The sequence below is a fragment of the Mobula birostris genome, chromosome 9, assembly GCF_030028105.1.
Source record: "Mobula birostris isolate sMobBir1 chromosome 9, sMobBir1.hap1, whole genome shotgun sequence".
Classification (NCBI taxonomy): domain Eukaryota; kingdom Metazoa; phylum Chordata; class Chondrichthyes; order Myliobatiformes; family Myliobatidae; genus Mobula; species Mobula birostris.
The window spans coordinates 147,203,051-147,228,360 of record NC_092378.1 but is presented as its reverse complement, the minus strand read 5'-3'; the positions used below and the strand labels follow the sequence as shown (position 1 = coordinate 147,228,360).

Sequence of the window (25,310 nt, the reverse complement as noted above, 5' to 3'; positions counted from 1 at the left end):
TTGCAATGTGTGGTTGTTTGAGTTACTGTCGGCTTCCTGTCAGCTTGGACCGGTCTGCCAATCCTCCTCTGACCTCTCTCATGAACAAGGCATTCTTGCCCACAGAACCGCTATCACTAGCTGTTTTTTACTCTTTTGCATCATTCTCTGTAAACTCCGGAAATTGTTGTGTGTGAAAGTCCCAAAAGATCAGCAGTTTCTGAGATACTGAACTCACCCCATATGGCAGCAACGATCATTGCACAATCAAGCTAACATTTCCCCCATTCTGATATTTGGTCTGTACTCCAGCTGAATGTTTTGATCATGTCTGCATGTCTTTATGCATTGAGTGCTGCCACATGTTTGGGTGATCAGATATTTCCATCAACGAGCAGACGTATGGGTAATGGTACTGAATGTGTGGTTGCACTTCTGGTGAACAATGAGATTTGAGCCAGAGGATGGTGAATTTGTGGAACTTAGTACCACAGGCAGCTGTGGAGGTATTTAAGGCAGAGCTTAATAGGTTCTTGATTGACGATGGCATCAAAGGTCATGGGGAGAAGACTGGGGAGTGAGGCTGAGGAGGGGAAAAAGGATCAGCTGTGATTGAATGGCAGAGCAGACTTGATGGGTCAAATGGCCTAATTCTGCTCTTACATCTTATGGTCTTATGGTCTTACTTACCTGAAGCACTGCAGAACCAGCAAGCTCAGAATTTTCATTCATTGCCTTTACCAAACTGATGAAGGTTTGGTCATCATAATCAAATCTATCACCAAAAACTATGGAACAGATGATATTGCCAACAGCAGCACTTAACTCAATGGTTGGATTAAATTCTTGGCCTGCAGAGACAGAGATCATTCACAAGTTACTGAAAATGCTGAATACCATTTGACTCTTTATTAAGTGTCCTGAATAGTCTTTCACTTTCCTCTTTAAATTCAGCATATTTCTGGTGTTTTTCACTTATTGATTTCTAAATGTTATGTACAGTGCCTATAAAAATTATTCATCCACCCCCCCCCCACAAGTTTTCGTGTTTTATTGTTTTACAACATTGAATCACAGTGGATTTAATTTGCCTTTTTGGACACTGATCAACACAAAAAGACTCTTTTATGTCAAAGTGAAAACAGATCTCTACAAAGTGGCCTAAATTAATTACAAATAAAAAAAAACAAAGTAATTGATCGCAGAGGTATTCCCCCCCCCCCCGCCCCTTTAATACGACTCACCAGATCATCCCTGGTGCAGCCAAATTGTTTTAGAAGTCACATAATTAGTTAAATGGAGATCGATGTTTGGAGACCTGTGTGCAGTCAAGGTGTTGAAATTGATTGCAGCAAAAATACACTTGTGCCTGGAAGATCCAACTGACGGTGAGTCAGTATCCTGGGATAAACTACACCATGAAAACAGAAGAACACTCCAAGCAACTCCGTAAAAAGGTTATTGAAAAGCACAAGACAGGAACTGGAAACAGGAAAATGTCCAAGTCACTGACTCTCCCTTGGAGTACAGTGAAGTCAGTCATCAAGAAATGGAAAGAATATGGCACAACTGTAAATCTGCCCAGAGCAGGCCATCTTCAAAAACTGAGTGACTATGGAAGAAGGGGACTAGAGAGGAAGCCACCAAGAGACCTATGACAACTCTGGAGGAGCTACAAGCTTCAGTGGCTGAGATGGGAGAGACTGTGCCTATAACAACTGTTGCCTGGGTGCTTCACCAGTTGCAGCTTTATGGGAGAATGGCAAAGAGAAAGCCACTGTTGAAAAAATAAATCACATGAAATCTGGGCTAGAGTTTGCCAGAAGGCATGTGGGAGACTCTGAAATCAGCTGGAAGAAGGTTCTATGGTATGATGAAACCAAAATTGAACATTTTGGCCACCAGACTAAAATCTATGTTTGCTGTAAGCCAAACACTGCACATCATCAAAAACACACCATCCGTACCGTGAAGCATGGTGGTGACTACCTCATGCTGTGGGGATGCTTCACTGCAGCAGGCCCTGGAATGCTTGTGAAAGTAGAGTGTAAAATGAATGCAGCAAAATACAGGGAGATCCTAGAGGAAAACTTGATGCAGTCTGCAAAAGAACTGCGACTTGGGAGAAGATTTGCTTTCCAGCAAGACAATGACCCCAAACATAAAATCATAGCTACAGAGGAATGGCTTAAAAACAACCAAGTTAATGTCCTGAATGGTCAAATTAGAGTCCAGACCTCAATCCAAATGAGCTTTTGTGGCTGGACTTGAAAAGGGCTGTTCACTCACAATCCACATGCAGTCTGACAGAGCTTGAGCAGTTTTGTAAAGAAGAATCGGAAAAGTTGCAGTGTCCAGATGTGCAAAGCTGATATAGACCTATCCACACAGGCTCAAGACTGTAATTGCTGCTAAAGGTGCATCTCCTAGATACGGACAATAGTTAACCTTTTCTTCTGTACTGATAATTTCTTTATTTTTCTGGGTTGTGCTTTCATTTAAGTTTAGTGGTGTGTACTTCTTATCAGAATTGCATATGCTTCCATATATTGCTACAACATGTTGTTGTTGATGAAAATATATCCTTAAAAGTTTTATCTGACCGTTGTATAATTTTTTAATATCTGTTATTCCTCTTCCTCCTTCTGTACAAGATAGTGTTAATCTAAGTGTGTTTGAGTGTTCGTTGTGTTTCCAAAATTTGTCATTTCAAGTCTTATGTTTCTTTGTTAAGTTTCTAGATTAGTTTCAGACCAATATTATGCCAAAACAATACATTAATATGGGTATGGAGAAAGTGTTAATTGCTTTTGTTATATTTTTACTATGGCAGACTTTTTTAAACCTGCAAGTAAATTCTGTAGAAAGTTTTCCCTTTATCCCACTGTGATCTATTGTCTTTGCTTGTTGATATCCTAGATACTCATATGTTTCATATTCCTCCATCGGTTGTATTGTTTTATATTCTTCTAGCTCTTTTGCATCTCCCTTCATGTTTAATGTTCTGTACTTATCTACTCCAAAGTTCATGTTTATATCTTTAGAATATATTTCTACTATTTCAAATAATTCTTTTAGCTTTACTGATGAAGGAGCGTGTAATTTCAAATTGTCTATATATTTTAGTTTTTTTTTAGATTCAACTTTATTGTCATTGTGCTGAGTACAGATGCAAAGCCCATGAAATGCATTTAGCATCTGACCAGAAATGCAAAGAATAGTGTTATTTACAAAATAACTGTGAATAAAAAACGTGCTACAGCACACAAATATAAAAGTACTTGAGACAGTACAATACGGATGCAATACTGCTTAGTGCTGTGATGAGAGGTTCAGCAGTATCACAGCCTCAGAGAAGAAGCTCTTCCTGTGCCTACTGGTGCAGGGGCAGAGGCTCCTGTAGCGCCTACCATTTTGGAGGCCATGGTTAGGGGGAGATGCATCCCTGATAATGTTTTTCGCCCTGCCCAGGCAGCGTTTATGGTAGATGTTCTCAATGGTGGGCAATTGGGTGCCGATAATCCGCTGGGCAGTTTTCACCACATGCTGGAGTGCTTTGTGGACCGATATAGGGCAATTGCCATACCACACTGAGATGCAATTGGTGAGTATGCTCTCAACAGTACAGTGGTAAAATTCCATCAATATCCTGGGACAGAGGTGAGCTTTCTTCATGCTCCGCAGGAAATAAATATAGGTGTGCGAAGGTATAATTTGTTTGGTTGTCTCTGATTTGATACCCTATTTTCATACGATTCAGTAAATTAGAGGGCAGAATTAAAGCTGGACAGAACCATAGTGGCTTAGTGAGATGCCCTCCGTTTATTTTGATAACGGTCGTTGTTCTTTTTTGGTTATTAATGGACAGGGTAGTTATGGTACGCCAATGCTTCATCAGATGCTGTAGAAATTTCACAAGTATTGGGTGTGTAGTTTATATATATTAAGAGCTTCTATTAATCATGAATCAAGTGATTTTTGGTAGTCAATCTAACAACATGAAAGATTAATGTTTTTCCATCAGGCTGAATTTAGAACTACAGAATCTAGTATCAGTTATATCCTTTCATACCCTTATGGCATCCTTACTACTCTTTTGTAAGTATATTGTGGTTATATGTTTGTGGTGACTAGATGCGAGATGCACCATGTTACAATTTTATATATAGTTTATAACCAATTAATAGGATGATATTTTGATAACAGGGCATCATTTGTGATTTCTCCTTAAGGTAAGGGATATGTTTTACATATTTTCTGAAATTTGGGCACTTATTTCAGGATATTTCAGAAAATTATTGATATGTATTAATAGTTATGGATGAAAGCAAGTAATTTTTTTATACTAATCATCGTGAATATTATCATTGCTGCTATTTTTCCAGTTGTGGCTATTTATTATTATTATTATGTATTATCTGTTTATATTTACCCAATTTGCATCATTGGTTGTTTGTCAGTATTTGTTTGAGTGTTGTTTTTCATTGATTCTATTGTATTTCACTGTTCTATTGTGAACATCTGAAGGAAAACGACTCTCAGGGTACTATCTGCTGACATAATGTACTTGGGCAATACATTTGAACTTTCAACTCTTCATTAAGTACCCTGAATTGACTCTTTTTGTTGATGTCCAGCTCATGACTTTGGCAGCAATGTTTAGTACAAAGACAGACATCAGTCAGATCAGTAACCAGTGAGCTGAAGGCTGAGCAAGCACGCACTGAGACACCAAGAGCTTTTTCTGGAATACGAATTTCTGGTACTTTTTAATACACAGATGAAATACACTGCTTCCCATTCTACTGCGGATAGACTGAATGAGCTAGGGGGTTTGTTTTTGGAGTGAAGGAAGATGGGAGGTGACTTGATAGGGGTTTACAAGAGACGTTGATTGAGTGGACAGCCAGAGACTTTGTCCCAGTGTGGAAATGGCTAATATGAGGGGATGTGGCGACCCACTTTCTGGCACACACGAACCGGCTCACGAAACGGCGCGCGCAGGCAGAGGGCCGGCCCCAAAAAGGGCGCCAGGTCATCTTCACCAGCAGGGGGAAGAACCCGTACGTGGGAAGGGTCTGCGAATATGCATTCCCCACAGCAGTCCCGCCCCAGGGAGTGCGGAAACGGGAAGGCTTTAAAGCAGGCCGCGAAGTTTGAATAAATCTCTTTATCGCAACTCCAACTCACCGACTCCGTGTGGTTATTCTTGCGCTGTGTGTAGCACACCGCTACATTTGGTGACCCCGACGGCCCAAACAATATTTGGGCCAGAAATGACCGACGCCGCATCTGTTCACGCAGTTTCGTTACAACTGCCAAGCTTTTGGCCGCTGAGGACCCGTCTGTGTTTCGAACAGGCAGAAGCACAATTCCACATTCGGCAGATAACCTCGGAGTCCACTCGCTACTACTACGTGCTGAGCTCCCTCGACCAGGAGACTGCTGCACACGTTGAGGAGATTATATTGTCGCCTCCGGAGAACAGTAAATACACAGCATTCAAAGCACTGCTCATAAGGACTTTTGGACTCTCACGGCGCGAACGAGCACGCCGCTTAATGCACCTGGATGGTTTGGGAGACAGGCCGCCGTCGGCATTAATGAACGAAATGCGGGCCCTGGCTGAAGGACACAAACCCTGCCTCATGTTTGAGCAGGCGTTCCTAGAGCAACTGCCCGAGGACATATGCCTGCTGCTGTCCGACGCAGATTTCAGCAACCCCCAGGAGGTGGCGGGCCGGGCAGATGTGCTGTGGAATGCCAAGAAGGAGAGAGTGGCATCCGTCGCACAGATCATCAAGCCACGTGCCCAACGACAGACCAGACCAGGCCCGGCAGCAGAGCCCAACGAACAATGGTGCTTCTACCACCAGTGGTGGGGCACAGAGGCCCGCCGCTGTAGACCACCCTGCAAATTCCCGGGAAACGCCAAGGCTCAGCCGCCGCCGATCGCTACGGCGGCTGGCCATTAGGACAGCCTCCTGTACGTCTGGGACAAGCAGTCGGGACGCCGCTTTTTGGTCGACACCGGAGCGGAGATCAGCGTTTTACCTCCAACGAGTTACGACACCCACAACAGAGAACACGGACCAACCCTGAAGACCGCAAATGGCAGCACAATACGAACCTACGGCACCCACACGGTGCGGCTACAGTTCAGCTCCAGCCGGTTCACGTGGGACTTCACACTGGCCGCCGTGGCCCAACCACTCCTGGGGGCGGATTTTCTGCGAGCCCACAGCCTGCTGGTCGACCTGCAAGGGAAGTGATTAGTCCACGCCAAGACTTTTCAAACGTTCTCCCTAGGTGAAGCAAAGTTGCCAGCCCCACCCTTGGACTCCATCACGCTGTCCGACGATGAATTCACCAGGGTCCTGGCGGATTTCCCATCAGTACTGACACCGCAGTTCATGGCAGCCATGCCCAGACACGGAGTACAGCACCACATCCCGACCCAGGGACCACCCCTCCACGCCCGTGCTCGAAGGCTTCCCCCGGACAAGCTCCGACTGGCGAAGGAGGAGTTCAAGAAGGTGGAGGAAATGGGGATCATACGAGGGTCCGACAGCCCATGGGCCTCCCTCCTGCACATGGTGCCCAAGGCAACGGGGGGCTGGAGGCCATGCGGTGACTACCGCAGACTGAACGAGGCTACAACGCCAGACCGCTACCCTGTGCCACACATTCAAGACTTTGCAGCAAACCTACACGGCGCAAGGATCTTTTCCAAGGTAGACCTCGTCCGGGGATACCATCAAATCCCGGTACATACTGACGACATCCCCAAATCAGCACTCATCACCCCGTTTGGACTTTTCGAATTCCACCAAATGCCATTTTCTCTAAAGAATGCCGCACGGACTAATGCAGCGGCTGATGGACGCGGTGGGATGTGACCTGGACTTTGCATTCATCTATTTGGACGACATCCTCGTAGCCAGTAGTAGCCGTCAAGAGCATCTGTCCCACCTCCGCCAGCCCTACTCCCGCCTGAGTGAATTCAGCCTTACCATCAACCCGGCCAAATGCCAGTTCGGACTCGACACCATCGACTTCCTGGGCCACAGGATTACTAAAGACGGAGCAACTCCTCTGCCTGCCATGGTAGACACGGTCCGCCACTCCACCCGACCCAACACAATCAAAGGCCTGCAGGAATTCGTGGGTATGGTGAATTTCTACCACCGTTTCCTCCCTTCAGCAGCCCGAACCATGCGCCCCCTGTTCACTCTGATGTTGGGTAAGGGCAAGGACATTACCTGGGACGAAGAGGACACAGCCGCTTTCGTTAAAACCAAAGAAGCCTTGGCAAACACCGCGATGTTAGTGCACCCCAGAACGGACGTCCCTACTGCCCTCACGGTAGACGCATCCAACACAGCAGTCGGGGGAGTGCTGGAACAATTCATCGAGGGTCGCTGGCAACCCCTGGCGTTCTTCAGCAAACACCTACGACCACCCGAACTCAAATACAGTGCTTTCGACCGGGAGCTATTGGCACTATACCTGGCAATCCGGCATTTCAGGTACTTCTTAAAAGGTAGGCCCTTCACCGCGTTTACAGACCACAAATCGCTTACCTTTGCGTTCACGAAGGTGTCCGACCCTGGTCGTCCCGCCAGCAGCGACATCTGTCCTACATCTCCGAGTACACACACAGACATCCGGCATGTCTCAGGAAAGGACAACGTCGTGGCGGACGCACTATCCAGACCTACCATACAGGCCCTGTCCCAGGGGGTGGACTGTGCAGTACTGGTGGAGGCACAGCAGCCAGACAAGGGGATCCCTAGTTACAGGACTGTGGTTTCCGGTTTGCAGCTCCAAGACCTCCCCGTAGGCCCAGGTGAGAGGACCCTACTGTGTAACGTAGCTACCGGCCAACCCTGCCCCGTCGTCCCAGCAGCCTGGCGCCGGCGGGTTTTCGAGTCCATTCACAACTTAGCGCACCCCTCCATCAGGACAACCGTCCGGCTGGTCGCCAGCAGGTTCGTGTGGCATGGGCTTCGTAAACAGGTCAGTGAATGGGCCAAAACATGCATGCAGTGCCATACGGCCAAGGTACAGCGGCACACCAAAGCCCCGCCGCAGCAGTTCGAACCCACCCGCCGGAGGTTCGACTACATTCATGTGGATATCGTGGGGCCCCTGCCAGTGTCGTGAGGAGCGTGGTACCTCCTAACTATGATAGACCGGTTCACGAGATGGCCAGAGGCGGTCCCGCTCACCGACACCACCTCCGAATCCTGCGCCCGAGCACTGATCGCAACCTGGGTAGTACGCTTCGGGGTACCGGCCCACATTACCTCCGACAGGGGCGCCTAGTTCACCTCCAGACTATGGTCAGCTATGGCCAGCCTTTTAGCATCGCAGCTACACCACACAACTGCCTACCTCCCACAGTCAAACGGACCAGTGGAGCGTTTCCACTGTCACCTGAAGTCGGCTCTCATGGCCCGCCTGGAAGGGCCTAACTGGGTGGACAAACTTCCCTGGTTCCTGCTCGGAATCCGCACGGCGCCCAAGGAGGATCTGCACACCTCGTCGGCCGAGTTGGTGTACGGCGCATCCCTGGTCGTCCCAGGAGAGTTCGTACCAGCCCCAAGGGGGCAAGAGGAAGAAGCCACAGCAGTCCTGGACAGACTACGGGAGAGGCTCGGTAACCTGGCGCCCATACCCACTTCACAGCACGGACAGAGCCCGACCTGCGTACCCAAAGACCTGCAGAACTGTAAGTTTCTTTTTGTACGACGGGGCGGACACCGGACACCGCTACAGCGACCCTATGAAGGGCCGTTTAAGGCAATCAGGAACAACGGATCCACGTTCATGCTGGACACTGGGGGGAGAGAGAAGGTTTTCACGGTGGACCGACTCAAACCGGCCCATGTGAACTTGGCGCAGCCGGTCCAGGCTCAGGCACAGCGGCGCAGTGCAAGACCTCCGAAACAGAGGCCGATCCAGACTGTGGACACTGGGGGACGTATCGCCGGTTCTGGGCGGGGGGGGGGGGGCGGTTATGTGGCGACCCACTTTCTAGCACACACGAACCGGCTCACGAAACAACGCGCGCAGGCAGAGGGCCGGCCCCAAAAAGGGCGCCAGGCCATCTTCACCAGCAGGGGGAAGAACCCGTACGTGGGAAGGGTAAACAACAGGAATTCTGCAGATGCTGGAAATTCAAGCAACACACATCAAAGTTGCTGGTGAACGCAGCAGGCCAGGCAGCATCTGTAGGAAGAGGTGCAGTCAACGTTTCAGGCCGAGACCCTTCGTCAGGACTAACTGAAGGAAGACTGAGTAAGGGATTTGAAAGTTGGAGGGGGAGGGGGAGATCCAAAATTATAGGAGAAGACAGGAGGGGGAGGCTGCGAATGTGCATTCCCCACAGCAGTCCCACCCCAGGGAGTGCGGGAACGGGAAGGCTTTAAAGCAGGCCGCGAAGTTTGAATAAATCTCTTTATCGCAACTCCAACTCACCGACTCCGTGTGGTTATTCTGGCGCTGTGTGTAGCACACCGCCACAAGGGGATAAATTTAAGGTGATTGATGGATACAGAGGAGATGTTAGTAAGTATTCACACGGAGAGTGGTGAGTGCATGAAAAGTGCTGGTGGAGACAGATATATCAGAGACATTTAGGAAAATCTTAGATCGGAGCATGGACGATCAAAAATGGAGAGCAATGTCAGAGGGAAGGTTTAGATTAATAATCTTACAGTGGGTGAAAAGGACAACTCAATATTGTGGGCTGAAGGGCCTTTACTGCAGTGTTCTATGTTCTATGCTTTTTAAGTTTACTCACTTGGACTTACCTTTATGAGATTCAAACATTTTTATCAGGAAATGGGCTTCTTCAATGATTTTATCTTCACTAGTTTTCTTGCCCATCCCAAAGTACCGTAGAGTGGAGATGGTGAACCTTCGCATTTGCCTCCACGATTCCCCGTTACTGAAAGCGATGCCTATAATTATTCAGACAAGTTGTCAATGCAACCTGCTACCCAAATGAAAACTGATCAAACATGAGGAAATATGCTTTCTATCTAATGGAGTTATAGTGGTGACCTATCGCTACCAGACTCACGTTAGGCAATTCAGTACTCAACTCTTAATTAATTTGGAGCTTTTATTTTAACTTCTCAACACAAATATCAATGCGGCAGCACGGTAGTGTATGGTTAGCACAAGGCTTTGCAGAACAGGTGACCGGGGTTCATTTCCCACCATTGCCTGTAAGGAGTTTATAACTTCTCCCTGTGATCACGTGGGCCGGAAAAGCCTGTTCCGCAATGTGGCTCAACAAATAATTAATTAAATAAACAATGGTAACTCAGGCCAACAGTTTAAGTCATGAATTTTATTCTTCCCTCCCTCCCAAAACTGCACCCAACCAGTGAGGAGGAGCACGCGAGGAAGCAGTGATATCACTTCGGTATGTGGCTGAAGCTTATGAAACAGTAGAGCTTCCTGGCAGATTTCGGAGCTGGTTGCATCCAATCAGTGAATGGGATTCGTTAGGAAGGTGAATAATAAGGTAGGAGCAAGCAGAGTGGTCATTGTATGAGTGGGCCAGTGTTGGAGTGCCATTGGCTCATTGGACTTATGTGTTATCAGGCTGATAAGTTTCTTTTCCTATTTCTTTATTCTTCATTCCTCATATTTAAGGGTCCAGTTAGTGCGGCAAGAATGGCTCCAGGGCTGTGTTTTGTTCTGTGTGTGAAATGTGGGAATTCTGGGAGTCCATCCCGCTGCTGGATAACCATATCTGCACCCAGGTGCATTGAGTTGCAGCTCCTGATAGAACATGTTAAGGAACTGGAGCCGCAGCTGCAGCTCGCTGACCTTTGACTCATATGGAAGTCACAGATAGGAGCTGCAGGAAGTTCGTCACCCCGAGGATTCAGGAGTGCAGTACCTGGGTGACTGCCAGGAGAAGGAAAGGAAATGGGCAGCCACACATTACCCCTGTGGCCTTTACCCTCAATCATAGCTTTGGAGACTGTTGAGGGGCATAACCCACTGCATGGAGCCGCTGTGACCGGTTGATGAATACAAGGCTGAAAGGTGTTATATATGAGCATCTCACAAACAATGTCTTATTTGGAAATGAGCTCGTAGGTGCTTTATTTGTTCACTTCTAAGTGGTTTGATCCAGCTACATCTGAGCAGAACCAGTTCACAAAATGGAGGTTGCAGAACAGTCTCACAAAATATCGGTATCCATTGCTTCTACCACATGGCTGGAACAAAGACATCTGGTTTGCCTTTTTCCATTGTCTTTGACTCATTGCAGTTAGATGTTTTCTTTTATATTTAATTAGTTGATGGCCTACAATACAACATACACCAAACACCAAGAAACAGCCTCTGTTCTTACATTGCCATATAACTTTCTAGGTCATGACTGTCCAATCACATGCCTATACTAGGGGTAAATTATGGTAGCCTATGATCCCAATAACCTGCATGTGTGTTGTTACTGGGATCAACACTGGCAAAGATAACAGGCAGAACAAATTCTTTAAAATATGGCCACACGATCTTTTATTGTGGAAGTCCAGCTTGGTGACTCATTTCACCCCCCAATAGTACCACACTCCCTCTGTACACCAATGAAAATTTCCGCAGGGATAAATTACCTGGGTATAATGAGATTATATTAAGCAGAATTTGCAAACGATTGCAAGGACATTTGAAGATGCTCCCAGCTTCTCACATCATCCACCCTACCTCTCCTCGACCTACCAAATCTCCCCCTCACCTGGTTTCACTTTTACCCCCCCCCCCAGCTTCTCACTTCAACCGCACTCTTTCCCCATCCACCCACCTTCCCCTCAATTGACTTCACCTGTCACCTTCCATCTTGTACTCCTTCCCCTCACTCTAGCTTCTTGTTTTGGCTTCTACCCACTTTCTTTCCGGTCACAATTAAGGGCCTCGGCTTGAAATATTGACTCTTTATTCCTCTCTGTAGGTGCTGCCTGCCCCACTGAGTTCCTGTAGTACTTTGTGTGTATTACTCTGGAGTTTCAGTACCTGCCTAATCTTGTGTGTTCATGTTGTGTCTGAGACCATTGCAAGCTTTACACTTCAGAATAACAAGCCTCCAACAAGAACTGAACTGAGAAGAATGAGGATGCAACCAAATGTAACTTGGTTTGATAATAATGATGTCGATAGTTACCGAAACCCTGTGTTAAATCATCAAATATTGGGATGTGGGCTCTTCCTGCAAACTGATCTGGATGGTTGATAAGAGCATCCTTCACTGTCTCGTAGCCAGCCAGAACCACAGCTCTCATCATCCCAAGCTTGATGGTGAAGATTGGACCATATTTCTCAGACAGCTGAAATAGCAGGAACACATTTATATCATCAATTCATTAATTAAACAATTAAATCCTTGTTTTTTTTTATATTCAGTTATATTATCACTTCATCAGAAATGGCCACTAGTGTACAGCCCAGGAACGACACTCAGTGGCCACTATATTAAGTACACACAGACACCTCATTAATGCAAACATCTAATCAGCCAATCATGTGGCAGCAACTCAGTGCATAAATGCATGCAGACATCGTCAAGAGGTTCATTTGTTGTTCAGTGCAAACATCAGAATGGGGAAGAAATAAGTGACTTTGACTGTGGAATAATTGTTGGCACCAGACAGGGTGGTTTGAGTATCTCAGAAGCTGCTGACTTTCTGGGATTTTCATGCACAAACTTCTGTAGAGTGTACAGAATGGTGCAAACAGTGAACAAAACTCCCAGTGAGTGGCAGTTCTGTGGATAAAAACAAACTGTTAATGAGAGAGGACAGAGGATAATGGCCAAACTTATTCAAGCTGACAAGAAGATGACTACCTCAAATAACCACATATTACAACAGTGGTGAGCAGAAAAGCATCTCTGAATGCACAGCATGTTGAACCTTGAAGTGGATGGGCTACAGCAGCAGAAGATCACACTGGGTCCCACTCCTGTACCAGGCAAAGTGTCCACTGAGTGTACGTCATCCATTCCTAACACTCCTCTATACTTGCTCCCACCATTCAGGGCAGTTGAAGGTCTTCATTTTATTTATTTATTTGTTTGTTTGTTTGTTTGTTTATTTCTTTGGCGATACAGTGCAGAACAAGCCCTTCTGGTGCAACAAGCCTCACTGCTCAGCAACGCTCCTAGTTAACCCTAGCCTCATCACAGGACAATCTGTAATGACCAATCAATGCCCTGACCTGTACATCTTTGGGCTGTGGAAGAAAACCAGAGCATCCTGAGGAATCCCACGCTCCTCACGGGGAGGACGTACAAACTCCTTATAGACAGTGTCGGAACTGAAATCTGAACTCCGATTCCCTGAGCTGTGATATATGAACCAGTATGCTACCACGGCAACCCAAAGTGTTTTATAATTAGACTTAAATCAAGGATATTCCATGACTCCTTTGCTCTTCCAAATTCCCTGCTTCAGCTGCCTTTTGCCACCTCTATATCCTTCATGGGCTCTGAGTAATTCTATCCTCTTAAACCTGAAATACCCGGGCTTTTTATTTTTTTCGAAGTTTATAACATTTATATTTCAAATGTTTACAATCTTTAAAGTTCAAAGTACATTTATTATCAAAGTATGCATACAGTATACAACCCTGAGATTGGTATTCCCACAGACAGCCACGAAAGAAGGAAATACCATGGAACCCGGTCAAAGAAAACATCAAACACCCAATGCAGAACAAAAGATCAAATGGCAAAGAACAAGGAAAAAACACAGAATATGACAGATCAAAACCACAGCATCCTTGAGACAGTCCAGGAAAATTCAGTTTAGTTCCATGTAGCACTGTGTAGTTCATTGCTTGCAAGCCAGACAGACAGTCTACCCTGATGAAAATCACACAAAATAGCAATAAGAAAGGGGTCAAATCACAAACAAGAGAAGTAACCAGAAACCAGAAATACATACAACATGAACTGCAGGGTCCTCTAAAAGCAGCCAGAAATGGAGTCGATCATTGGCTCGTACCAAGTCTCCAGGTTTAGACCATAAGACAAAGGAGCAGAAGTCGGCCATTCGGCCCATTGAGCCTGCTCCGCCATTGAATCCTGAGCTGATCCATTCTCCCATTTAGTCCCACTCCGCCGACTTCTCACCATAACCTTTGATGCCCTGGCTACTCAAATACCTATCAACCTCTGCCTTCAATACACCCAATGACTTGGCCTCCACTGCTGCCCATGGCAACAAATTCCATAGATTCACCACCCTCTGACTAAAAAAATGTCTTCGCTTTTCTGTTCTGAATGGGCGCCTTTCAATCCTTAAGTCATGCCCTTTTGTACTAGACTTCCCCATCATGGGAACCAACTTTGCCACATCCACTCTGTCCATGCCTTTCAACATTCGAAATGTTGCTATGAGGTCTCCCCTCTTTCTTCTAAACTCCAAGGAATACAGTCCAAGAGCGGACAAACATTCCTCATATGTTAAACCTCTCATTCCCGGAATCATTCTAGTGAATCTTCTCTGTACCGTCTCCAACGTCACCGCATCCTTTCTTAAATAAGGAGACCAAAACTGCCCACGATACTCCAAGTGAGGTCTCACCAGCGCCTTATAGAGCCTCAACATCACATCCCTGCTCCTATACTCTTTTCCTCTGGAAATAATTGCCAAGATTGCATTCGCCTTCTTCACTACTGATTCAACCTGGAGGTTAACCTTAAGGGTATCCTGTACGAGGACTCCCAAGTCCCGTTGCATCTCTGAACTTTGAATTCTTTCCCCATTGAAATAATAGTCTGCCCGTTTATTATTTCTGCCAAAGTGCATAACCATACACTTTCCAACATTGTACTTCATTTGCCACTTCTTTGCCCATTCTTCCAATCTATCCAAGTCTCTCTGCAGACTCTCCGTTTCCTCAGCACTACTGGCCCCTCCACCTATCTTCGTATCGTCAGCAAACCTAGTCACAAAGCCATCTATTCCATAATCCAAATCGTTGATGTACAATGTTAAAAGAAGCAGCCACGATACGGACCCCTGTGGAACAGCACTGGTAACCGGCAGCCAACCAGAATAGGATCCCTTTATTCCCACTCTCAGTTTCCTGCCAATCAGCCAACGCTCTATCCACGTATGTAACTTCCCCGTAATTCCATGGGCTCTTGTTAAGTAGCCTCATGTGTGGCACCTTGACAAAGGCCTTCTGAAAATCCAAACATACAACATCCACTGCATCTCCCCTGTCTAGCCTACTGGTAATTTCCTCAAAAATTTGTAATAGGTTCGTTAGGCAGGATTTTCCTTTAAGGAATCCATGCTGAGTTGTGCCTATCTTGTCATATGCCTCCAGGTACTCTGTAACCTCATCCTTGACAATCGACTCCAACAACTTCCCAACCACCGATGTCAAGCTAACAGGTCTATAATTTCCTTTTTGCTTCCTTGCCCCCTTCTTAGATAGCGGGGTGACATTTGCAGTCTTCCAGTTCTCCGGAACCATGCCAGAATCTATCGACTTTTGAAAGATCATCGCTAATGCCTCCACAATCTCAACAGCTACTTCCTTCTGAACATGCGGGTGCATTCCATCTGGTCCGGGAGATTTATCTACCTTCAGCCTATTCAGCTTCCTGAGTACTTTCTCTGTCATAATTGTGACTGCGCACACTTCTCTTCCCTGCCACCCTTGAGTGTCCGGTATACTGCTGATGTCTTCCTCAGTGAGGACTGATTCAAAATACTCGTTCAGTTCCTCTGCCATCTCCTTATCTCCCATTACAATTTCTCCAGCATCATTTTCTATCGGTCCTATATCTAGTCTCACCTGTCTTGTACTCTTTATATACTTGAAAAAGCTTTTAGTATCCTCTTTGATATTATTTGCTAGCTTCATTTCACAGTTAATCTTTTCCCTCTTAATGACCTTCTTGGTTTCCTTTTGTAAGGTTTTAAAAACTTCCCAATCCTCTGTCTTCCCACTAATTTTTGCTTCCCTGTATGCCCTCTCCTTTGCTTTAACTTTGGCTTTGACTTCTCTTGTTAACCACGGTTGCAACCTTCTTCCACTCGAAAATTTCTTCTTTTTTGGAATATACCTGTCTTGCACCTTCCTAACTTCTGGCATAAACTCCAGCCACTGCTGCTCTGCGTCTTTCCTGCCAGTGTGCCTTTCCAGTCAACTTTGCTCAGTTCCTCTCTCATGCCACTGTAATTTCCTTTACTCCACTGAAATATCGACACATCAGATTTCAGCTTCTCTTTTTCAAATATCCCAGTGAACTCAATCATGTTATGATCACTGCCTCTTAAGGGTTCCTTCACCTCAATCCCTCTAATCACCTCCGGTTCATTACACAATATCCAATCCAGTACAGCCAATCCCCTAGTGGGCTCAACAACAAGCTGTTCTAAAAAGCTATCTCGCAGACATTCTACAAATTCTCTCTCTTGAGATCCAGTGCCGACCTGATTTTTCCCAATCCACTCGCATCTTAAAATCCCCCACAATTATCATAACACTGCCCTTCTGACAAGTCTTTTCTATTTCCTGTTGTAATTTGTAGTCCACATCCCTGCAGCTGTTTGGAGCCCTATAAATAACTGCCATCAGGGTCCTTTTACCCCTGCAATTTCTTAGCTCAACCCATAAAGATGCCGCACCTTCCGATCGTATATCACTTCTTTCTAATGATTTAATATCATTTCTTACCAATAAAGCCACGCCTCCCCCTCTGCCTACCGTCCTATCCTTCGGATACACCGTGTACCATTGGACATTCAGCTCCCAGAGACATGCATCCTTTAGTCAGGTCTCAGTGAATGCCACAATATCATACCTGCCAATCTGCAGCTGTACCACACGATCATCCACCGTATTCCTTATGCTGTGTGCATTTAAGTATAACACCTTAAGACTAGTATTTGGTACTTCTCGATTTGATTTCACTGCAACCTTATTTCATTGCAACTTTATTGCACTGCAACTCATCCCAATGGCTACAAATTTGCCTGTCTTTCCTGACATATTTACTGCTCACTATCTTAGATTTATTTCTGTTTTCCCCTTCCTCTGCTCTGTCATTCCGGTTCCCATCCCCCTGCCGAATTAGTTTAAACCCTCCCTAACAGCACTATTAAACTTTCCCGCCAGGATATTGGTCCCCTTCGGGTTCAGGTGCAACCTGTCATTTTTGAACAGGTCATACTACCCCGGGAAGAGATCCCAATTATCCAAGAATCTGAACCCTGCCCCCTGCACCAGTCTCTCAGCCACGCATTCATCTGCCTGACCCTACTATTCTTGCCCTCGCTAGCACGTGGTACAGGTAATAATCCCGAGATTACAACCCTGGAGATCCTGCTTCTTAGCTTCCTTCTGAACTTCTGGAAATCTAAACAGACGTACTTTTTAAACCGTTAGCTCGTACCGTTAGCTGTGAGAGCCCTGCTGTTCCTGTCTGTCCGGACCAATTCGCGAAGTGGGGTGGGGTGGTGGGGAGAAAAAAAGAGTTGGTGCTTCGCTCTCGCCTCTTCCCGTTTACCGCTGAAGCCCGTGGAAGCCAAAGCCCTACACCCTGCTCCCACTCACTCCGCTGTCCGCTCTGACAGCTGCCCGCTGTATAGGGTGGTCTCCTTTTCAAACTCTCCACACTGTTCTGTTGACGTCATGCGCCTGCGCAGTCTCGTCCTTCTTGCACTCGAAGAAGTTTTTTAAAAAAAACTGCCTTCCTTCAGAATTCAGCTCCCGCGACGCTCGGTAGTCCCGATCCAAAAGACAGCCGTTGGTAGCAACCTGCCTTTTTAAACTCTCCGCGGTGTTTCTTGGCATACAGACCACACACTCTGCAAACCTCGCCGACCTCCTTCAGAGATGAAAAAGCAGCAGATTGTTTAATCGACCCAAAAAGACGCCACCAAAATGTAAATCACAGGTTCCAATTGCACTTAGCTTTATAAAATAATCCTATTTGATAGAAGAAGTAAAATAAATAGTTTTGTGAATTGTCTGAAGGACAACGCTATTGGTCACGTTGTATGCTGGCACCATCTTCTTCACCAGAACCGGAACCTTCATTAACAATAGGAATTCTGCAGATGCCGGAACCTTCATTATTTCTTTACATTTAAATTGCGAGTGGTGGGTACGCTATGAACGGCAAGACCCTTATTGGTATTGATGAGAAGAGGGATCTTGGGGTGCAAGTTCTTTGCTCCCTGAAAGTGGCGACATAGGTCTTCAGAATGGTTAAGATGGCAGATGGCATGCTTGCCTTTGTAAGTCGAAGCATTGAGTTCAAAGTTCTGGAAGTTACTTTGCAGCTTTATGAAACTCTAGTTAGCCTGCATTGCATTCAGTTCTGCTTGCCCCATTATTGGAGGGATGTTGAGCCTTTGGAGAGGGTGCAGACGAGGTTTACCAGAAGGTTGCCTGATTAGAGAGCATGTGCTATCATTATCATAATGGGGGGCGCTGGTGGTGGACCCAAATGCAAGACACAGACACTGAAGATCAAGGAACAGGACTAGGATGTTGGACCTGGGCTAGGACATGGCCAAGAAACAGGGAACCCAGATTAGGAACTATGAACTGGACCTGGGCTTGGACTCCGAGCCAGAGATTGGACAACGACCTAGAACCTAGGTCTTGCCTCGGGCTCGGATCCCAGAACCTGGCAAGCACATGACATGGATACAAGGCTGGACGTGGCTGGGGTACCTCGAGGCTTGGGTTCTTCGAGGCTTGTGTATGGACTCCAATCCAGAGACTGGGCAAGGACCCAGAACCTGGGACTTGACTCAGGCTCGGACGCCAGACGTGGCGAGGACAAGGCGTGGCTATAGGGCAAGGAGTGTCAACAGGACTGGACGTGAGACTCCTGAACAGGACAAGGGAACCCCAGCACCGGGCTGGGCAAGGTACTCCTGGGCTAGGCGAGACACATGGACAAGACGAGAACACAAAGTCAAGGCTTGGACTGGACAAGCTTCTTGGATCGTGGCTAGGACGGGACAAGACCCCGAAGCCTTGACTTGGTCGAGGGAGAGCCAGGAACGCAGAGCCTTGGTCAAGGGGGAGACAGGAACATGGAACACAGAGCCAGGACCCCCCTTGGAAGCAAGACGTAGGGCCGGGACTGATACACAGAACAAAGACCCGGGACCCCTAATTGGGTACAGGATGTAGGGCCGGGATTCATCACACAGGATGCAGAATAGGACGAGACAGTTCACAACACAAGGTAGCGGCAGATGGCTGGACCTACCTAGTGACGGCGTGAACACAGATGGTTCCCAAAACTAGGTAGCGGGAAATGGCCAGACCTACCCCGCAAAGGCATGGATACAGATGGTTCCCTACACTAGGTAGCGGCAAACTGCCAGACTTACCTAGTGAAGGCGTGGACACAGAGACAGTTCAAAACAACGAGGAATTCTGCAGATGCTGGAATTTCAAGCAACACACAGAAAATGCTGGTGAGCGCAGCAGGCCAGACAGCATCTATAGGAAGAGGTACAGGACTGGTGAAGGGTCTCGGCCCGATACATCATTTTTGCGAGGAAAGTTACATAATACTTTCGCAACTTCCAAAACAACTACCACTTGGAAATCCCCCTCCAAGTCACTCACCTTCCTGACTTGGAAGCATATCGCCGTCCCATCATTGTCGCTGGGTTAAAATCATGCAATTCCCATCCTAATAGCACTGTGGGTGTAGCTACACCTAAGGGACTGCAGCGGTTCAAGAAGGCAGCTCAGTGCCACCTTCTCAAGTGTAACTAGGGATGGGCAATAAATGCTGTCTTAGTTGGCGATCTCCACATCCCAAATATTAATAATTTAAAAAAACTCTTGTTGTAGATATTACCTGTTCTAGATAAAGCTAGCCAGTGTTTCGACACTAGGAGGTCTTCTCCAAGTATTTTTTTCTGTAATACCTGAATATTTACAAGAAAAAACTGTGCAACCATGTCCAAGCCCAGGTCCTGCATCCTAGTCCTGTTCCTTGTTCTTCAGTGTCTGTGTCTTGCATTTGGGTCCGCCACCAGCGCCCCCTATTATGACAGAACAGTCCAGCCACCAGAGGCTGAATCCTGAAGCTATTTATGCAGCCAGCACAAACGAGAATCAGCTGCTTGAACAGAAACTGGGGAAAACCCGGAATAAGGAACTGGACCAGACTGTGAACTGGAATGCAGATTTCACGGACCGGACCATGACTATCATGAGTGGTAGGACAGATTTGGGTTGCTTTCGCTGTCGAGCCAGAGGCTGCAGGGAGACGTGACAGAGCTTTATAAGATTATCAGAGGCACAGAGAGAGTGGACAGGCAATATCTTTCTCTTCAGGTTGAAAGCTCTAATACCAGATGACATGCATTTAAGGTGAAGTAGGCTAATTTCGAAGAAGTGAGAGGCAAAATTTTTACACAGGGAGTAGTGGATACCTGTAATGGTCTGTCTGGGGTGATGATGGAGGTAGATACATTAGGGACTTTTAAGAGACGTTAAGATAGGCACATGAATGTGAGAAAAATTGAGGGACATGGACATTGTATGGGGAGAAGAGCTTAGGTTGATTAGCTATTGGTCACGGCAGGCCGCAGGGCCTGCTCCCGTGCTGTAATGTTTTATATTCCATGTTCCATAACCGCTCTGGTCATCCAAACTCACATTACCGTACCTTGACATCCTGCAGTGTGCGCATCAGCTGGTCTTTAAACAACTTCCACATGTTAGAGGTGGACTCTCTCTCTGGCGGCTGCTCTCAGTTTACACTCCCTGGCTCCATTCTATTAATATCTGAATTTGCGTATATTTTATATAAACCCCTTTAATACAAATTACATTCTGCAATACAACAACAACATGTAGACAATAACAGAGACTAACACGTTCACAAACACCAACTAAATTTAAATGCTCCCATCGCTGTACCCATGGACACGGCAGGTTTCCTCGCCGGGCTGTTCGCCCAGGCATGAGCGTGCGTCACAGTTCACCTTGAGCTGCTGTGTAACAGGACATTCTGATCTGTGGTTATTCCCCCGGAGACACGTGTTGCTGAAAGATCAACTTGATGCCAGACGCCCCTTTGGTCTGTCAGCACTTCGAGATGTCCACAGGGGAATTTTACCGACTGGCACATTCCTGCCTGCGGGAGGACGTGCTGAAGGATGCTAGGCGCGACTACCGCAAAAGCTCGGTAGGGAAGAGCTACAAGTATAGCTCTAAGTTGAAAGTATATATATCACCATTTACAACCCTGAGATTTGCTTTCTTTCGGGCACAGTAAATCCAAGAACCATAACATTGAATCAGAAGGACCATGCCCGACTGGGCAAACAGGCGTTGTGCAAAAGGCAGCACACTTTACAAATACAAAAGACAAACTAATAAAATGTACACACACATAACTAGCTAACACACCGAGAAATTTAAAGTTGCTGACCCCCCTCCACCTCTGATCCCCCGATAAGAACTGGTTCGTGGATCTCTGGTTTCCTCCTCCTGAAGTCAGTAATCAGCTCTTCGAACTTGTTGAGATTGCTGTTGAGGTCACACTTGGCCAGATTTTCAATCTCCCAGATATATGCAGATTCATCACCACCTCAGATTCAGCTAACAACAGCGGTGTCGTCAGCCAATTTAAGTATGGCATTGGAGCTGTGCTTAGCCTCGCAACCATAAATATAAAGCGGGGTTAAGCACAAAACCTTTTGGTTAACCTCTCCTGTGCTGTTGGAAATTATGGAGAAGATGTCGCTGCCAATCCGAATTGTCTGGGGTTTCCAAGGGAGGAAATGAAGACTCCAGTTGACCGAGGGTTCTTCCGCTACTGGATAGAGAGTGGCCGGGTCGGGCGAGAAAGCCACTCAATTATTGTGGAAGCATACCATCCCGGGGGTGGGGGGGCACATAAATAACAGCTATACTAATATTTTAAAATGTATTTTGAAAAACTTAACGCATTGACTAACATGTTGCACGGTTTTTTTCTTGTAAATATTCATCTATTACAGAAAAAGTACTAACAGAAGACTTCCTATTGTTGAAACACTGACTAGTTTTATCTAGAACAGGTAGTATGTGCAACAAGAGTTTTTTTTTAAACTAGTAATGTTTGGGATGTGGACATCGCCAGCTAAGACAGCATTTATTGCCCATCCCTGGTTTCCCTTGAGAAGGTGGCGATCAGCTGCCGCCTTGAAGCGCTGCAGTCCCTGAGGTGTAGGGACACCCACAGTGCTATTGGGATGGGAATTGCATGATTTTGACCCAACGACAATGATGGGACGGCGATATGCTTCCAAGTCAGGAAAGTGAGTGACTTGGAGGGGAATTTCCAAGTGGGAGTTGTTTTGGAAGTTGCGAAAGTATTACGTAACTTCCCTCGCAAACGCAAGGAAATCTGCAGATGCTGAAATTTCAAGCAACACACATAAAAATTGCTGGTGTACGCAGAAGGCCAGGCAGCATCAAAAGGAGGAGGTACAGTCGATGTATCAGGCCGAGACCATTCGTCAGTCCTGTACCTCTACCTATAGATGCTGCCTGGTCTGCTGCGTACACCAGCATTATTTTTATATGTGTTACGTGTAACTTTCCTGCCGTGTTTCCCGGAATACTGAATTGAATCGCTAACGACACTCCCAGGCACTCGGTAGGACCGATACACAATGTCCAGTCTTTGCTGGTCTGGATCGCGACTCCTCTTACCTCCATGAGAGTTACGTGGGAGTTCTTTAGACCCAGGAGGTGTAGGTTCCCGATGATAGGAAGAGGAGTGGGCCCTGGGGGGAAGTTGAGCTCTGCGTGAGATTTAGACCCATTGCGAAAATAAGCGATAATCAACACGGTGAGGGCGCAGAGGAGCACCAAAAACACAGTATCCAGTGAGAAAACACCGGGGAAAGACATCGCCCGGCACCTTTTGATTTACGACTTCGTCCAGCAGTCAGGACCAGGATTCCAGGCAAAAACTGAGCGAGCTCGGACCCACTGTAATGCTTAGTTCTGCAACTGGGGAGACGTTAACCCGCATGCGAGAGGCGTGGTCACGCTCGTTGCTACAGCAACAACCGTAGCCGCTCCTCCCAGATGCGCATTGAATAATAAGCGCAGTGTTTACTCAAATGGACAATTTGCATTTTCAATATTTACTATTCAACCACTGCTAGCTGAATAGGTGGTATTCACTCTGTAGCCATGACCTTTGACCTGATCACTATTAATTCATGGAGAGAACTAGAATGAAACCAAGTAGAAAGATAACGGTGGCGAGTAAGGTGATGAAATATGTGGCAGTATGTCAACGCAAGACTAATTAAGAGATAACTGCGGTTAGGGATGAAAGGACATATGGTCTAAAATGTAAACTAGGACATAATTAAGTTGGGGAGTAAAACAATAGTGGAAAGTCGAGAGCGGATATATTGATGATAAGTAATCGCAGGCCGACTGGATATGATAATGTAGCTAAGATAGGAAATTGCTATAAAAAATGCTGTATACAAGCTTCGGTGGGCTGTCAGCTACCAGCTTTCAGATTCTCTCAGCTTTGATTAGCAAATTAAAGTTTAAAACGTCTTGACGAGTTTTCTGCGTCTCCTTGTCGTTTGTGAGAAACGAGAAACCACGAGAAAATTGGCGTCACGAACAGGATCGGATAGAGACCCGCGAGGAAAGGAACGGCAGATTGGGACGCTTCCCGGTCCCTCGGGGACCCTCACGGGGCTAACAGAATTAAGGGTGCACCCAAAGAAAAAAGATGAGCCCTTTTTGCGTTAATTCGGACTAAAAATTCTGTTGGTTTTGGGGGGTCTCGGGGACTCAGAAGTGTGAAGCAACTGCCGAAGGGTCTCTCCGATCCAAAGAATCTGGCAGAATTGGGGATAAAAGGAGGCTCAGAGGATTAATCAAGAGCACAGCAGTAGAAATATTGAGCAGAAAATTCCCGGGGTGTCAAGGTTAAGAATGACGGTAAGTATATTAATAGTAAGTAAAAAAGACACTGAGAAACGAAAGGGGCAGTCTGATAAAGAAAAGGAAAAGCATAACAGGGAGCCGGCTTCAGCTCTATACCCAGACCTGAAAGACGTAGGAAAACCTTTTCCCTTTTATGAGAAAGAAATCCTTAAGCAGGGTCCGATGACAACAGGAAAAGTGGATCTAAATGGAGAAATTAAAGTCGGCGATACCGAGGAGGAAAGAAAGAATGACGAAAAGGAGCAGGAGGAACTACGGAAGGTAATAGAAGAAGACAGAGCAAAGATACAACAGGAGAAAAGGGAAATAGAAGAAGAGATCAAAGGGTTACAGGAATTAAAAGCGAAAAGGGATGAAGAGAAATCTTTGTTATATGGGCACGGAACTGAACAGGCCAGTGCAGAAGGTAACTTGTCGGGAGAGCAAGAGTTAAGTAGCGAAAGAGAGGATGCAGGAGAGTGTAGGCAGAGAATAGGAGATAGGAGTCTTGAAGGAGGAAAAGAAAGAGTGAAAAGGCAGATATTAGAAACAGAGGGAGAGATTAGGAAATTACAGCAGAGAATGAATTTCCAACGGGAGTTTGAGGATTTCACATGGGCCCAAGCAAATGCTAGCTCAAGGCAAAAAGGAAGAACTCCACGAGGAGGCCAAGGGAGAAAGAAAACCCCGGAAAGAATCATGTGGCAGCCAGTGAAAACGTGCTCAGAAGCAGATGGGGAGTCAAGCAAGGAGGAGAGTCAGGATATGTGGGAAAGGAAAGGGAGAATGATGCCGTTGTTAGTAAATGGATTGGGATAAGTACACTATATTCCTTGGGGATCCCAGGACCTGGAAGGGCTGAAAAACACCTTGCCCAGCCCACATGAGGGTGCAGGGAAGTAGATTAGGGCCTTTGAGGAAGAAACCACGGGACGAATGTTGGCTATGGGAGATTTGTAGGCGCTGCTGGTAAACCTGATAGGAACCTCCAAACTACAAGAGCTGATGGAAGTGGCTGGCATACAGAATGCGGACAGCACACTGATTGACGGGGCCAAATTTGACATAGTGAGGCAGAGGGTATGGGGGGCCCTCAGGGAGCTCGATCCACCCAAAATGAACCCCAAAGCCATGAAAGGGGATCCACTGGGAGACAGTGAAAATCCAGCAGCCTATATAGAAAATCAGTTGAAAAGGTGGAGACTGGAAACTGAACAAGAGGAGGAAGGCAACCCATTTATGACCATGATGTTCCGAAATACTGTTTTGGATGCGATGCCTCCCTAAGTTAAGTCTAAACTTGAGGAAGTGGTTGGACTGATGTCAATGACCCCACAGGAATTCAGGGACCA

The 25,310-nt window shown here is 46.4% G+C and overlaps 1 protein-coding gene across 1 annotated transcript in view; it reads right to left on the bottom strand.

Moving 5' to 3' along the window:
• The window catches only part of LOC140203168 (cytochrome P450 2K1-like), a 94,805-nt gene that overhangs the window by 19,840 nt on the left and 49,655 nt on the right, over nt 1-25,310 (bottom strand). Inside the window, exons 8-10 of the mRNA XM_072269073.1 lie at nt 12,170-12,332; nt 9,798-9,947; nt 670-830 (exon numbers count right to left, since the gene is read on the bottom strand). Coding sequence (XP_072125174.1) covers nt 670-830; nt 9,798-9,947; nt 12,170-12,332 — 474 coding nt within the window. The remainder of the gene's footprint in view (nt 1-669; nt 831-9,797; nt 9,948-12,169; nt 12,333-25,310) is intronic.